The sequence below is a fragment of the Cyprinus carpio genome, chromosome A3 (assembly GCF_018340385.1).
Source record: "Cyprinus carpio isolate SPL01 chromosome A3, ASM1834038v1, whole genome shotgun sequence".
Classification (NCBI taxonomy): Eukaryota; Metazoa; Chordata; class Actinopteri; order Cypriniformes; family Cyprinidae; genus Cyprinus; species Cyprinus carpio.
In genome coordinates this window covers 15,042,923-15,060,543 of record NC_056574.1, presented here as the reverse complement: position 1 = coordinate 15,060,543, position 17,621 = coordinate 15,042,923, and the positions used below count along the sequence as shown (strand labels likewise).

The 17,621-nt window shown below is 39.0% G+C and overlaps 1 protein-coding gene across 2 annotated transcripts in view; it reads right to left on the bottom strand.

Annotated features, from left to right (window-relative positions):
- Positions 1 to 2,663: 2,663 nt before the first annotated feature.
- Positions 2,664 to 17,621, bottom strand: part of adgrl1a (adhesion G protein-coupled receptor L1a) — a 103,265-nt gene continuing 88,307 nt past the window's right edge. For both annotated transcript variants that reach the window (XM_042720120.1, XM_042720128.1), the window contains 3 exons: positions 13,668 to 13,790; positions 11,473 to 11,490; positions 2,664 to 11,163 (listed from right to left, as the gene is read on the bottom strand). In XM_042720120.1, the coding sequence (XP_042576054.1) occupies positions 10,268 to 11,163; positions 11,473 to 11,490; positions 13,668 to 13,790 (1,037 nt within the window). In that variant the 3' untranslated portion in view covers positions 2,664 to 10,267. The remainder of the gene's footprint in view (positions 11,164 to 11,472; positions 11,491 to 13,667; positions 13,791 to 17,621) is intronic.

Sequence of the window (17,621 nt, the reverse complement as noted above, 5' to 3'; positions counted from 1 at the left end):
TAGAAACCTGTCAAGATCTTAACGCAGATCAGTAATTCAGCCCCAGAAGAAGATAATACCATTCATATGAATATTTAAATGTGCAGGAAGTCCAGTAAATGTGCTGTTCCTGGTAATGGGGTAGCCACTGCATCTCTATACAGCTTTCTGAAGGATCCCAATCTTAAAGCAAAACTTCACCCAAAAATGAAAATGTGCTTTAAATGTACTCACCCTCAGGCCATCCAAGATATAGATGTGTTTGTTTCTTTCTTTAAACAGGTTTGAAGAAATTCACCATTACATCAATGGCTCTCCAATGGATCCTCCGCAGTGAATGGGTGCCGTCAGAATGAGAGTCCAAGCAGTTGATAAAAACATCCCAATAATCCACAAGTAATCCATACGACAACAACATGGGTTCATGTGTGAATCATGAAATATTTGTATGCTGCCAATCCCATCATACAAATGATCGTACATGATAAATGTGGCGGCTAAAAAAAATTGTCATTTGAATATCACACCCCTAAAAAACACCCCGGTTCAGAAGCCTTGCCCCTAGACTTTACGACATGGAGAAACATAACCCTGCAAAAATGAGTAAGTAATTTCATGAAAGAGAAATTGATCTTACGCCAAAACACCCGTTAACCTTGTAATTGCAAACAGTTTTATTAATTTATATGTATATTAAACATTGGTAAATATAACAAAACCTTTACAAATATTATAAACACTAGCCTATTTAGTTACCCTCGCTCCACAACAAATCCTTTAAATTTAAAAGTATTCAGAACAAAACAAGAATGAAAAATAAGTAGCTATAAAACTATAAAATACAAAACAATTTAGGCTAGTTGCATTCATTACAAAGAGCATACAAACGGCAAGCTAAAATGAATTTTTTTAAAGCAAAACTGGGATCACAAGCCTCTCTCATTTGACAAGAATCCATTTTTGCCATTTAACATTTGGTTTCTAAACTATTGTTCATTATGTAAACAAGGCTTTATTCTTCACCCGTGTTCCAATATCCACATAAAACATCACCCTTAACATGCACAAAAATGTGTTTGTTTGGGTGCCGCATGCTGATTTTATACCAGACCTGATTTTACACCAGACTGAGCAGTGTAACTTTTATGTTTGGTTGACTGCATTTAAGTTTGATGACTAATGGCTGAAATGTCAAGTTAGCAACGCTAGAATTGATATGTTGTGTGTGTGCGTGTGTGTGTGTGTATTGTGCCTGCGCAATCAGTTGGATTTAATAAAATAAAGATATATAGAAGACAAATAAAATGCATTAAAGAGTGTCACAAAAACACTCTTTCGTTATTCTGTCAATTATTTAGGAGAAATAGGCTAGATTTTGTGTCCTATTTATTTTAATCCATTTTAATACTTAATTTCTGTTTATCTGTGAATTTTGTGTAAATGCTTGATCTGTTGTTTATGTTGCTTGTGCATATAAAGGTAAGGAACTGAAAAAAAAAGACATTCTAATATTACTGGTTAATGATGGATAAATGAGTTTTGGTTGTCAGTCAGGAAAATAATCTAAATGAACAAAATACTGTCATTACAATTCTCTGCCAGGTTTACTATGCTGCACCCAAGTTCAGACTAACTCAGCTGAGAAGTTTTGCATAAAAAAAATGTCTGTACGCCCAATTATCTGTCGTAGGTTTGTTTCGTAAATGAGGTCCACTCTGATTTGACGGCACCCATTTACTGCAGAGGATCTATCGGTGACCAAGTGATGTACTGTACCGTAATGCTAAATTTTTCCAAATCTGTTCCCATGAAGAAACAAACTCAGTATGGTCTCAGGGTAAATAAATATTCAGCACATGTTCAGTTTTGTGTGAAGTATTCCTTTAAAATGTAAAAATAATTCAGTAAAATTTTTTAAATAAAAATAAAGTGTAGTATATATTGTAAGTAAAATTTTTTGAATTACTGCATACATTTACGACAAACAGTAAAAGCACATTCACAGTCAAGTTACTGCATGATAAAGGGGCAGCATCAAAACTGTCTGTGTAATTCTAAAGGTCACAGAGGTTGGAACATAGTCACACAAAACTTAATTACATGTTTTTGTGCAAAAAAACTTTGACTGACATTATAAGTGGATCTTAGTGCAGAGGGAAAAAAAAAATAAAGATGTAGAATACAACCCCTTTAATTGAAGTAGTTTGCATAACCATAAAAAAAAAAAAAAAAAAAAAAAAAAAAAAAAAAAAAAAAAAAACATTGGTGAAGAAAGAATACACACCTGAATATTAATTTGTACAGTGTGTGATTTTACTCACCACAGACATGAAATGACCAATGTTCGGTTTTAGAAATTTTTTATTAATATGTGCTGATACAGGGTCATACTGACCTGCAATGACGCAAACGCTTACATAAAACCATCCCCTTTGGCCCAAACTGCTGTCAAAGCAATGATGGTGAGAAATAAAACACATATCATTCTTCAATTAAAACAGTAAATCACATTAACTCTCCTGTTACATGGGACCCAAGCATCATAATTTAATAAAAAAGTTGTTCAAATAAAACAATAAGGTCAGAACAAAAAGCAAAACAAAACAAAACAAAAAAAGTTAAAAGGATACATAACCTCAATGACAGAATCATTTCCCTGGCCTTTGATGACTACTACTTTTTTCCCCATGTTTGATTCTCAATCATATACAATGTCTAATACTGTGCGATCACACAACAATGCCATTTTTATGATAGTCTAACTCAAGAAGGCCTCATACATTCTAGGATGATTTTGTCCCTGCCCACTTTCTCAAAACCCAACAAACCCTGACAGGAAATGAACACAACGCTGAACTAAATCACTGGGTGTTTCTTAAAGAAACTTGCTTGTATGATAAGGTGGAGATTCTTCTAGAAGACTGGTTTCCATCCACTCATCTGCTGAATGCTGGCCCACGCTGCCCTGCTGGGTCAAACATAGTTAATAAACGTACAGTCAAAGGCATGCCTACAAGAATCTGTATATCAAACCAAAACTTGCTTCAGATTGGTCAAACTAAAACATGTAAAACATGTAAAATTGCCCTTCACTTCCTCTTAAAATGTCTGTCAGAGTACAGAGTACAAAAACAACACAGCTCCGTCATGACTTGGATGTTAGTGTGATCAATGTAGGAACACTGTTTTGGGAGTCTGTATTACCAAGAGCTCTGTGTTCTGGTGTAACCCTGCCTGACTGAGCCATTGTTAAAGACTGACGGACAGCTGGTTAACAGTTAACGACATGAACCTCCCCACTGGGCTCATGTCACAGTCTAACATATTCTCAAAACTGTGGTACAGGTGCTGTTTCTAGCTCAAAAACTCTCCAAGAGACCAAATAATACTACATTATTAGTGTGTAGATGTCGGTTTAACAGCTCTGTGCCTGTTCCCTCTCAGTTTATGACAGTTACCCCTTTTTCCACTGACAGGGTGCTGGTGTCCAATCTGGCCCAATCCACACATTTCCTTTGGGAAAAAAAAAAGAAAAAGAAAAGAAAAGAGGTTCTAGGCTCCACAACTGCCCCTTAAATCTCAAACTAAAAAATGCTAATGTCATTTTTGTCACACTTAGCCTATAATAACTGTAATTTCCCTGTCAATCTGAAATGAACTGATTTTAATAAAACTGATAACTTCGTTGTAATATGAACACTCTTGCACTCAGATTATTGCATTAAGTTAAAAAATAGTATTTGCATAATAAATGTTTATTCTGAACTAATTATAAATTTGTATATTTAATCATATTGCTGTTGCTATTATTTTCCACAATAAGCACTCAAGCCTGTGCTTTACAGTAATTTTACCACAGTTAAAGGAGTTTTAGGCACTCTGCTTCATGTAATGTGTGGTCTCTTGTGGTTTATTGCTTTAATTTAGAAATGTGGTATGTATGAAATAATGAAATATTTGTTGTTGTTGTTGTTTTGTTTTATAAATTTAATATTTTTAAATACTTAATAGATTTCAAATATTTAAAATGACTTCCTTTACATCATAGCCAGCTCATGATAAAGATGTTGAATTTATGAATGGTAAAATATGCTCTCAAAAATGACTAAATGTGTGGTCACATTAACAAAATTTCCACCAATTCCCTGCATATCTGTGATTGACCCAGAGGGGCTGCATGCAAAAAAAGTTCCATTGGCAAAAAGTTCTCCTCACACAGAAGTCACTTTCAAAGCAAAAGCACTATCATTTCCCAGTTGCACTAATTCTTACTGAAATGACTGGATTTTGCCTGTGAAATTAGGCAAAGGTAAATATGATCGCACCTTAAAAGACGTAGAAGCACTGTTTGTATGTAGACAGGTTACATAGTAACATAGTTAGGTACATTATCGTTAAGCTCTCAAGTCAGTGGAAATGAGGGCCAGTTGCAAAAGACATTCACACATCCTTCTAACACAAGCACCATTTCGATGGAAAAGGGTGTAAGCAAGCGCTGTCAGAATGGTCCCTCGTTCAGTGGTTGTGGTGGGGTTAAAATGCTTCCATGTTACAGGAAGGTGTTGATCACTCAGTGACTGAGGGATACCAATAAAATATGTCATTTATCTCCAGGGGTTCTCTTTGCCTGTCAGATGCAGTGTGACCGAGCAGGTGGGGTGCTTTGCCCAGGGCTGATGCTTCATGTTGTTTTGACAGCAGTGAATGACTTTGTCATATCTCTCTCCCTCTCTTTATTATATCTATCCTACTATCTGGACATCAAGTCAACATGTGGCTCTAAAAGCAAAGCTCTTGTGCTACAGGGGGGGACGGCTCGTGATCAGAGGTCACGACTCGGGCTCTCCGGTGACAAGCCCTAGCTGAGGACTGGGTTGACAGCAAGGTGACAGACTGTCAGATCACAGGAGTGCAGGCCGGTGCGATGGCACCTATGTGGAGAGGGAAAAGAGACAGGTGTCACAGGCCCATACAGAATCTGCGCTTATGGAAAACTCAAGATTTCTGCTGAATTGGAACACGTCTCAATCACAAAGTTGAAGACATCTCCAGTCCCTTGAGTTCCATTATTAAAGACTCCATGACACATAAATGACAGTTTTGAGACTTTCTGTCCACGTCAAGTAGTTTTGTACTCCTAAACATTAATCTTTTAGAAGATGTATACATTTAAAATGTACTTTCTCTTCAAACTAACCAAATATACTGACGACTCATCCTGCACCCGTGGGCATGTACACATATGTGTCAAATCAAAGAGCAGGGAGCCCAACCAATGTTCCAGGAGATCTACCTTCCTGCAGTTTCAACACCAAGCCAACACCAACAGGTAACTAAGATTTTCAGGAGCACTTGATAATTCTGAAATCTGCAGCTAAGTAGATCTCTAGGAGTTCTTCCTCCTAATTCCAACCAATAAAGCAAAACAAATGCACATCTTTTTGAGGTGCAAGTTAAATGAGCAGACTAAATGAAAAAAAAAAAAATAGAAATATAAAATATTTCCACTTGTCAGCAAATCATGGTTGATGACTAATGTAAACTAAAGGATATTGGTTATACGTTTAAAAATGGAGGATATATCCAGACTGAACTTCCTGTGTAAAAGGAAATTCAAAACACGACAAGAAACTGCATTCGTCAAGTGATTTCAGGGGTCCTTTTATATTTTGGAAAATTTAATTCAGCTACCAATAAAAGTGTAGCACTCTGAGCTCAACTGAACACATTTTAAAGTTTTTTAAACTCATTCCGCATACAAAAAGGGAAAAAAGCAGCAGATTCCGTCTGGGCCTAGTCATCCGATGTCTACTCATGTACTGTTTGCCTCTCCATTTGAATGTGAAGACATGAAAACGTGGCCGATATGGAGAGCGGCTCAGGCTGACTCCTTTCATATCTAAAGAACACCAAACACAAGTGCTCTCAAAGAGCGAGAGTGGGGAAAGACAAAGGGAGAAACCCAGAGAGCAGGAGCATGGTGGGTTGACTCCTTTAGATTATAGCTTTTAGTATTATTATGATAATCAGGGGTTGTATGAGAATTTTGGAGGTGGTAGCAGTCCCTCGGAGCAGGCTTTAGTCTAGCAGTTTACTACAGTGCATAATCACTGTCATTATCACCATATTCAACACTGTACTATATTATCCATTCAGTCCCATGTAAACAAAGCTTTTGACTAACATAACAAATCTTCCCACATTAATGCTCAGCTAGGAAAGCCATGCAAAAACATTTTGGTGAGCTAAGTGGGAAAGGAGAGAGTGGTGCGGGAGGGGGAACGTGGGAGAAGGGTAGATGGGAAATAAAAATGAGCAAGGGCAGAAAACGGAGAGATGCACAAAACATGACGCACATCAGACATCTCCAGGGATGGAGAGAGACAGGTAAACAGCCTTTCCCACGGGCCACTGCAGCAGGGTATAAGGGGGTAAAAACAGCAGCAATGTGGTGCCAGGTGGGCAGAGGGCCATGAGTCAGGAGCAGATCTCCTAAGCTCTAAAAGCCAGTTAACAATGGTGTGTGACAATACATTCAAATGGTCAAACCCGCTGACCAGTTGAAGCTGGTCCTACTCATCAACATGGAACATTTTTGCAAGAAAAGCAAGTAAAAAAAAAAAAAGAGTTTAGGTCATTGCTTTAAAGAAAAGCTGATCATACATGCCTCAGGCTTAATATAGGACCGGGTGTACTAACCACCTGCTGGGCAGCACACCGGCGAACATACTGACCCTGTGTCAATCAGTACAAGTTACCATGCAATGGATTGCACACACGTCCCGTTAGAAGACTTACAGGAGTGAGAGATAGAGAAAGAGAGAGTGCAGATGGTGCTTGCATTCAATGATAGGACATTGATTCAGGATGCACATTGTTCTCCACATTTGACAGTGGGAGCAGCAGACCTTCTCTAAAGCAGCTGCAGACTTGTGTAGTTTGGACATCACCTCTTCCTCTGACATTAAACATGGATACGCACTCCTGCTCTCTCTCTTTCTTACTGTGGCTATGTTTGGAGTGGCATACTAGCTTATTACTGCGTTCATCCATCACATTGGAAATAAAAGGTAAAGTATACCACTTTGAATTGTGGGACAAAATAATCTATACTGGCTGAATTCTATTTTTACTATTAATATTTCTTATTATGGCAGAAATATTAAGAGTACTATACCATTCCAAATTCAGCCTTGTTTACCATTCATTCTGGTTAAATTTACTAGGCAATTCGGCAGAAAATCTGCATACTGTGCAAACAATACATAGTATATACTGCAGCTATAGTAAGAGTAGTATGCTAGTATGCTCTTTCGAAATATAGCACACTCTCTTCACCTTCACATATGCTCTGTATACAGAATGAAAATTACATTGAATAAATGAATATGTGCATAAATAATCAAAACACACAAATAAATATTAATAAATAAAACATCAGACATGAAAGACTTGACGATTGAGCAGACTTCAGAGGGGTGGAGCACTCATGAATACCTCTCTTTTGTTCAATAGGCTATGCAGCTCTTTGCATATAGGGATTCTAAACCACAGAGGCCGTGTCTCATTGGTCAGATGTTCCTGTTTCTCAATGAATGCTAATTCTGTTTTGTTTTTGTTTTAAACCTCAGTTTCCATTGTACCTGACTGGCAAAAAATAAAATAAATAAATAAATAAATAAAAATCAACATTTAAAATACCTTCAACAAAGTCTTTTAGATGGAAGCTTATACTGAGCTCTTATATAGATATAGATTTACTCTGCTTCCTGTTCTTCTAATGTGGGTCCATCTAACCCAGTAAAAATAGCCTCTGAGATCCATACTCACACACATACGTACTCTGGTTCGCAAGCATCCAAACGTTAACGTTCAGACATACACATACAAATTGTAAATCAACTGTCACACCGGGTTCAGAAATAACAGCTGTTATTGGTATGTAAAAACAGTCAAATACAATCTAGGGTTTGTGACTGAAACTTTTTTTGAATGTGCCCCCCAAGGTTTTTTTTTTTTTTTCTTTTTTTTTCACCTAAATATATTCTATTCATCTAGTCATCTGATATCTATTACAACTTCCAGATAAAATATAACCAACACTACATTATGGCTGCTGTCAATTAACCCACAATGCACCAGTGCGCCACTGAGGCACAGTGTATTCCCCTTTCATTCATGTCAAGCACTTCCTGTCTGGGAATGTTGAAGGTCAAACATTACCAACAATAGCTATGTTTCCATCCACCTATTTTTATGCACATTTTGGATTATCGCATAAAAAAACACTGGATGGAAATGCCAAGATGCGCAGAAATTCTAAAAATGCACATTAAAAACTTATGCACACAACTGAGTAGGATAAACGTTTTATCCAATAAGAAACAATGTGCATAAACTTCGATGGAAACACATTTACCGAATAAATTCCACCATGTGAATTGAAAAAGTCATGTGAATTGAAAAAGTCATGTGACTTTGCGCTATGAAACGGGATAACTTGACTAACCAGTGGACTGATCTTGTTCACAGCATCTATTTGTTGTTTTGGTCGTTCTGAAATGCCTGAGGAAAGTCTGTAATCAAAGTATTTCTGTATAATTACTGTCTTACATGACTGCGTTCCCAAAGAGCAGGCATCCACCTCTAAAAACAATGACCGCATTTATCGTGTTACAGTACGTCTGCTCGCTCTGAAGCGAATGTAATTACATATGAAAATTATTATATTCAGTGGCTTCTCCTAGTTTTCTTAGAGATATTTAGTGCCAGTTTATCAGGAAGTGAGGATTTTTTTCTCTTTGACTCGTTGGATGGAAATAGTGCTTTATTCGCAAATGTTTTATGCGATATTCCACTTTTGCGCATAAGTTAAATTCGCATATTTGGATGGAAACATAGCTAATGTAATGGGTTATATTACATAAAAATTGTGCCAGGATTTATCTTGTTTGTATGTAAAATCCTTCTCTTTCTGTCTCTCTCTCGCTGTCTCTTGGCAGACAATTAAATTTCCTGGCACTATGGTGCTCCAGGGCAGGACTGAATGAGGGCCGGAGAGAGCGAAAGAAAGAGAGAGGGAGAGACTGGCATGGTGTTTAGGTCACAAACTTCAAAACATCTTTATTTTCGATTTCTGCTGCAGTACAAGAACTGTTTTTCATAGTATTTGATACTTTTTTGTTGCTTTTGTTCTTCTATGTACAGGTGACGAGTAGAATAAGACTTGCTTTCGCTTTGTGTGGTTCTTATGTACAGAGGTCGGACTCTAAGAATGGCTGGAGCAGTAGCAAAAAAATTCTTCTAGCCACAATAACACAGGTGATACAGCACGTCCACCTACAACATCCATCAGTGATTCGGAGAGCAGGTTCAGTCCTTAATCCACCCCCCATCTGTGGATCTGAGATGAAACCCTACAGAGTTTCATTCATGAGAGGTCCCATGGCCGAGGCTTCAAACGACCCAGCTGATGATGGGTTGTGTCCTAATGTCCGCCCCGTTCCCAGTCTCTGTGGTTGTTACAGAAGAGTCAGTTTAGAGAGAGAAATAAAGGCAACTCCACTGAGGCAGCTTCCCACTACCTGTGTCTGAACAATAGTCCTTGTTTTCCTTTTTCATGAGCATATGTTCACACTCTTGATGTTCAGTAACAAGCACTTCTGTGAGAGTGTGTGTGAGTAGATTCCAGTTTGTGTCCTGGCTCAAAAACAGTTATTTTTGGCAACACTGAAGAGCTTTCAGAGAGATTTTTGTCACTTGCAGTATAATGGCATATCCCCATTTCCTCATGTAACCGCTCTCATCAAATAATGATAGAGAAAGACAGAGAAAGGAAAGTGAAGGTAAGGAGTTTCGCAAATGCAACATTTTAAAGATATGACTTGAAATAAAACACAGAAATAGAAGCCCAGCGTGATGTTTGACAATATTTTTGGAGCAGAGAGAGCTGAAGGCAGAGACGTCCATTGAGAAAAGGCAGATAGTTGGACTCGCTGTTTCTCTATGTGTGTGTGTGTGTGTGTGTGTGAGATGGGAGGAGAAAATGATGCTGATGAGAGGGCAGCGGTTACATAGCACTTCAGAGAGCCTGCTGCCATGGAGACAAACCTCTCTGTCGCTCTCCCTGTTTAGGCTTTCCTTACCTCTTACTTCAAAACTAATAAAAAGAGCAAAAAGGCAACCAGACATAAGGAGGGCGTCAGAGACAAGAGAGGAGTCCATCATCGCCATCTGCACTTTGCATCAGACCCTGTGGCGCTCTTCCTCCTCCACCTCTTACTCATGGTCACAGGCTTGTGACCAACTGCATCTGTCCATCTCCCTCACTGTGAGGAGGCTCAGGCGTGGGGTGGGCTTCAGTGCTCGGTCTCCTAGGTGGAGCCTGGTAGAAGGTCTGCATGGGGGCTCCGCGGGAGCCTATGGCTGGCCGACCTGAGCTGTAGTACAGCTCCTCCGGAGGCTGGGCCGAACGTGGAACCACCTCTAGTGGCTCTGGGCTGCTGTCGGGGTAGGGTGAATCTCGCAGGTTGGTGATGCTGGTGTAGAGGGACTCCCGCGCAGGCGAATCGGGGGCTCCGTTGTGGCCCTGGCCTGCTGCACTTTGGCCGCTGTGACCACTGTGGCCCAAACTCTCGGTCAGGTCGGCTGTGTAGCTTTCGGACTCCTCTGGGTCGCTCTGGTAGAGCACGGACTGGGCACGCTGCAGAAGCAGGGGCTCCTCCAGAGCCTTGTACAGCAGTTCCACGTCTTGTGGCGTGCGCTGACGTGCTTCTCTCGAACGAAAGTCTTTGTCATCCTCCATGCCTATCGCCGGCTCTGCCCCGCCTCTTCCCCGCCCTATTCCCATGTGCCCGTGCCCTCTGACCAGGCTACCACATGTTCTGTCACCGCCCCCAGCCCCTCCACTGCCTCGGAGATTATTGTGCACAAGTTCAGATATGATCATCTTCTCGAACGCTGCTGCGTCCGAGAGGTTTCTCCGTATGTCACCAAGAGTTTCTGAACCACGGGGATTGAGTAGGGGAGGGGGGCTATCTCCACTTCCCCCTCCCAGGAAGTCACAGCTGCCCCTGGGAGCTCCCGAACCTCCAACACTATGCAGAGAATAGCTGTTGTTGAAGTTTCCATTCAGAGGTAGCGTCTCCATGCCTCCATGATCTCGGTTCTTAGACAGTGTGCTCTCTGTTGAGAAAGCAAATTAGAGGTGGTAAGCAAATTAAAAAGAAGGAGGGAGAAGTGAGCACTTCATTACCTAATTTAATCAAGACGGGGATTCACAGCAACAGAATCCGGGATTAAATCAATAATAGTGAACGCAACTTCCATCACAAGATTAATAGGCTTATGGACAGAGGCAAGTTATTACCAGGGACGTAAATTGTGTACATAGAACCAAGGCTTCACTGCACATGTGAAGAGGTTATCATTCTGAAAAATTAGCCTATAAAACACTGAAAATAGCCATAAGCCTGAAAGTGAAAAGAGTCTTACTTGGGTCACGGAAAGTTCCTGTGGATCCATGGTAAGGCCATGTGAGGGCAAAGTGAGACAAAATAAAGACAACAAAAATGATTAATGATATGTTTCTACCTTTTGCTTTACATGAAACTGCCTTCTTTTTCTTGAATGTTGGCATAAACAAATGTCACACTTAGGAACTCAATTGTTGAAATACTGTAATAGCCATAAAGAGACAACAATGGACATCAATCGTCAGTTGAAACATTCTCCAAAATATATTATTTTGTGTTTCATGGAAGAAATAAAGCCATAAAGGTTTGGAACAACATGTGAGTGAATTAGTAAAAAAAAATTGTGCATATTTCTATAATATTTCTATAAATAAAATCCAATTAACTATCCAATTAAATAATTAAGAATTTTATCACAGTCTTATTTTGCTGTGGATTTAAATGAATATCTCAATTTGGGTACATTTATACTAAATACAACATTTTTTTTTAGAATATTTCCTTAGAATCTATATTTTTTTTAGACTTGACTAGAATGCTACATGCCAAAGAGACAGAGAGAGAGGGCAATTTATGTGAGTAAGTTTTTACCATTACATCAGCTTTCGCTCAGAGGTTTACACTGAACATTGATGTAGTGTTTGGTCACACTACACCTTTACTCGCTAGATAAAGTATAAAACCAGCGGAACTACTGTCGTTTAGTTTTGGGGCAGTGTCTGATTCTGTGGACTGAGGATCAGTATCTCACTCTTTTAGTCTTGGGAGTTGGGATCTTAGGAACAGCCCCTCATTTTTTGGCACAATCCTTATTCGGCGAGATGTTATTCACACTTCAACCTCATAAAGTCAAGACCATGTTTATTTCACACGCCAGAGATGTTGTGATATTCTTTTAACTCGTCTGCGTGTATTGAATGCAGGAGATGCGTGTGGCGGCACAGACCAAGGCATGCGGGGGTTTAAATATTAATGCCTGGAATGATTTTAATCAACGCTCCTCTGTGCAGAGAGAGAGAGAGTGAATAATTAGACATTCTAATGAGGCCCTCCTCCTACTTCCTCTCCATAAGCATTCTAAAAATGTACTCTCAGCCGAGCCGAGTGGCGCACCGTCAGCCTGACACATTACACAGAGAGGGAACGTTTAAAATATTCAACAGAGATGCTGTCTTAAATTTCACCCCACTAACATGGGAACCGCAGCTAACTTTCTCTCTCGCTGCCTTTCAATCGGCACACGAAGTGAATGGTACGGCGAGAGAGTGAAGCCTGGGCCGTATGTGTGTGCGGCACAGACACAGCCATGCCGATACTCCAGTCGAATCTCTAGGGAACGCTCTCCTTTCTCGCTTCGCTGTCAGTCACTCAACTTCAGCCCTAGCTTTAATCGATGCTCTGGTCTATCTTTCCAGCAGGAGGGATATAAAAACGCTGGCCAGATGGTCAGTCCCTGTCCACCCCTCTGAATCACACTGACAGACCGACAGGGTGTAAACTCACACGCAGAGGGAGATGCACAGACTCACACACACACAGCATATGCACAAGAGTGCCAAGATCATAGCACATGAATACCATCGGTGATACCCACACACACTGTGGCAACTGTATATACAATAATGATAACAACACAAAAATAAAAAAAATACAAATGATTTGTTTTTATTGCTCAGAGGACATTCATAGCTAAAAAGTTCAATTAAGAAGTTAAGTTTCTGAACTCAAATGTGTATGTATGAGTTATGTGTGTGTGTGTGTGTGTGTATATATATATTATTATTATTTTTTATTATATATAAATGGATCAAAAGTGAGAGTAAAGACATTTTCAGTATGTTAATAAAGGTTTCAATTTCAAAGAAATGTAGTTGTTTTGAACTTTATATTCTTCAAAGAATCCTGAAAAAATGTATCACAGTTCCTACAAAAAATATTAAGCAGCACAACTGTTTTCAACATTAATAATAATAAGAAATGTTTATCGAGCAGCAAATCAGCATATCAGAATCTTTGTTTCTCCTAAGAGGTTTTAGTATGTGAAATAGCTATCTTTGATCAATGAAATACAACTTTAAGTAACATTTTGGCAAATCTGAGCACAGTTTGAGACTTAAACAGTTCTGAAACTCTACATGATAAATAATTAAGATACTAAAGTGAAATCATTTGTGATTTTCTTTCCAATACAAACTAAAGTCGACCCACACTTACCAGTAGAGTTGAAGACTCCAGGTGAGGGTGGGGTAAACGTCTCAGCCAGCAGCGTGTTATAAGGAGAGGTTCCTGTACGGGTTTGCAGCACGGGGTTCGTCAGAAGATGGTTCCCCATTGTACCTAAAAAGGAAAAGAAGGATATTCTTCACATCATAAAGTCATAACATTTTTATAAAATCCTACTTTATAAACGTTATTTAAGCAGCAAGGCACTGAAGGCCATGCTACAGGTACAGTATGCTGTGAATATACACACTGCTATGAGGTCATGTTAGACCAATGGAGTCTTTTGGCAAATGTTTACATTTATAGCTAACTTTTATTAATATACATGTATATGTGATCACACTTTAGTTTTGGGACCAGCTCTCCTTATTGACTATGACTTTTGCCTAAATAAACTCCTAATTTGCTGCTTATTAATAGTTATAGTATGTATATATGTATGGAGTAGGAGTAAAGGATATAAAATACGGTCATGCACTTGTAGAGGGGGGTGCTTTGGGGGCTCAAGCCCCTGCCCGTTCTCCAAAATTAACCAAAAGTGCCCCTCTCTCAAAATGCATTGGAATTCTAATAATATGAGAATGTGTACAAAACAGTAACGAATTGCTCAAAAGGCGAGGGGTTAGGGGTGGACCCTATGCTTGCTTGTTTTCTAAAAAGATGAATAGTCTGGTGTATAGTGGTATATAAAGCTGTTTCACATCAAACCTGTTAATATATTGTGTATTTTACCATGGGTAAAACGTTATTGACCATGAGCATTCAGGATGCAGGTACTATCAGTTTTAAAGTTTTAAAGAAAAATACATAATATGATCTTGGAATGGCTATTTGCAAGTCACAATAAGGTTTAGCAGAATCCACAGTGTGTTTATTGTGTTTGACATTTCATGAAAAAAAAAAAATGTCGCTGTGTGATGCCGTAATGGCTGATTTGATGAAGTGTTTATATGCAGTGAAGCCAAAATGTATTTGAAGAGTAGTCGTGGAGTGTAATTCTATGCCTCACTGTGAGATGGAGTCATTGGGAGGGAAATGGTAATATTTGCTATTATGTAGTTTCACAGAGCAGCCACTGAAATGTGGGTTCATTTCCCAGTGAAATGTGAACACTTGCAGTAGACAAATGTGACTCAGAGAAATGGAACATTCAGTATGGCCCATAATGCAGACGCAGAGCTGCAGCCCGGGGCTTTCAGACAGAAATGCCATGAAATTAAAAAGAGGCCAGTATGACATCGAGTGGACTGAGGCAAAGTGCAACCTTGCGCTCTTGCCTTATCATCTATCAGAGAGGACCGCCTCAAGAATTAATTTTAGATGTGAGTTTGCTCATACTTGCCATTTTTACAGACATACTACACACATTTCTTACCTCTTGCAGGAATGTTCCAGGTTTAATTAAAGTAAAGCTGTGCCACCAGCATTTGTGGCATAAAATTGTTTATCACAGAAAATAATTCCAGCTCATTCCTCATTAAAGTCAGAGACAATGTAGTAAACACACTGTTAAGCATACCAACAAGACTTAAACATGAAACTAGTGTGACCTATTCAATCTATCAACACAGCTAAAGCCCCACAGTACCATTTAAGCTATGTAAAAGATAACCTAAACATGATTTGACATGAGAAAACCTGTTAAATTTTAATATGCGATACAGATTCCAGATCTGTCAAGCGCTATTTTACATGCCGCAAACTCCGCCCACAGAAATGACATCGATAGCACATAACGAAATGTTCATCCATCTAGAAAAATAGTCCCAGCTGAAATAGAAAGATTTCACTGAATGAATAGTGCAATTGTTTTATAGGAATGATTCACCCAAAAATGAAAATGTGCTGACAATGTACTGACGCTCGAGACACACAAGACGTAGATGAGTTTATTTCTTCATTGGAACAAATATGGAGAAAGTTAGCATTGCATCACTTGCTGACCAATGGATCCTCTGCAGTGAATGGGTGATAAAAACGTCACAATAATCTACAAGTAATCCACACAACTCCAGTCCATCAGTTAATACCTTGTGAGGCAAAAAGCACTCTGTAAAAATTATTTTTCAAAATTGTAAATAAAACCAAGATTATCAGAGTATTTTACAAGAAAAAAAAATTTCAGTCTTTCTACTTTCACATTCAGTACATTGTGTTTTCATCATTCAGTTTCTACACAAATCCATCAAGGTGTTTTAACATTAAACTGTTGCTCTTAAATACGAGTCCATAATCCACAATAACACTTCTTCCAGTTAAAAAAAAAAGTCCATTCCTGTTGTCCTCTCAAATCAAAATGCATCGACATGTTTGTTTACAATAGTTTTGGACTGTTTTTGGTTGTAAATGGTGAGAAAAAAAAATAGACAACGTTTTCACTTAAGAAATCAATTTTATGGATAGAGGACTTGCTTTTTAGCCAGAAACAACAGTTTGAATTGAAAAAAAAATCACCTTGTTGAATTAGTTTATTACAAACAAACAGATTTTCACTTTACAAGACATTAATTGGTGGACTGGAGTCATGTGGATTACTTGTGGGTTATTGTGATGTTTTTATCAGCTGTTTGGACTCTCATTCTGATGGCACCCATTCACTGCAGAGGATCCATTGGTGATGAAAATCTGAATCGAAATCTGTTCTGATGTGGAAAAAAATAAATAAAAAAATCTTGGATGGTGAATAATTTTTCATTTTTGTGTTGAGATTTTTTCATTTCTTTAGATTTTTGCTGTTAAACCCTTCAGATCAATGCCATCAATAGTTTCTAAAAGAGTCAAAAATGCGTTCTGTGTTAATCAACATTATGCCACAAATGATGTCAATAGAGATTAATTTGTACTGAACTTTTGAACATTCCTTTAATTCCTGTAAATATCTCACTGGAGTGTATTGTGTAAATTCTGATGGGGACTCTAGGCCAGGGGGAGGGAGGTGAAAGTATGACGGCGGCTCTTGGAAGTACAGAAAAGACTTCACACGGCGGTGAAGTGGGAAATGAGAGCGATAGGAGATGAATCTGATAAAGACAGCGGTGTGCACATAAGTTTGCCGTGATTTTGTCAAGTAAGACATGTTCCTTGATCAACATCTTTTGATCCAGGATCAACATTACTGTCTAAAAATACAGACCTTACCCAATCCCTACCCCCTAAACCTAACCCTATCCATGATTTATTCCTAAAATCAAAGGGAAATGACAGCTGATTAACAAGGGTGTAGAAGCATCTAACCCTGATTGTAATTTCTTGAAAACTTATCCCTCAGATCTGATTGGATGTTTAGAATGTTGTTCCAGGATCAAAAAGGATGTTGATCCAGGAACATGTTGTACTTGGTGAAATCACGTTCACCGTGCACATACACCCGCCCTTTCATTACCCCCCATCTCTACTTCTGACTGCCATTCACTCTTGTAACATCCAAAAAACCTTTTCTCCCGTGGCACAAAACCCTGCCGTTTCCTCCCCCCAGAATCTATTCTTCTCTCTTTTTTTTGCTACTATATGGGTTAGATCTACCTTTCTGTCTCATACTTTCTCTCTCTCGCCTTGATTAAAGTTCCCGGAAAGCAACAATCGGCGCACTGCAGTGAGGACGCTACTGTCATTCTCCTCAATTAGAGTAATTACCCCCCGTTCATTCGGCGGCTAATCACTTCATTAAAAACAAAATGGATAGAATTAGCATAAAGAGTGGCGATTGATTAAGCTACGGCTTTTCTGTCGTCGCCCCCCTTTCCTCCCGCAAACATTGATCCCTGGGATGATCAGAACGTTGGTGACGCCACACTCAGGATCTGGTGATGGAAACAGCCTGCCTCGTGCATTTTCTCTCTATTAACTATTGCTATGTCTTCCTTTACAGTCCAACGTAAAGGAAGTGCTGAATGTATTTAAAAAGGTCAGATCATTAAAAATCTAATACCTGTTTGAGAGTTCACT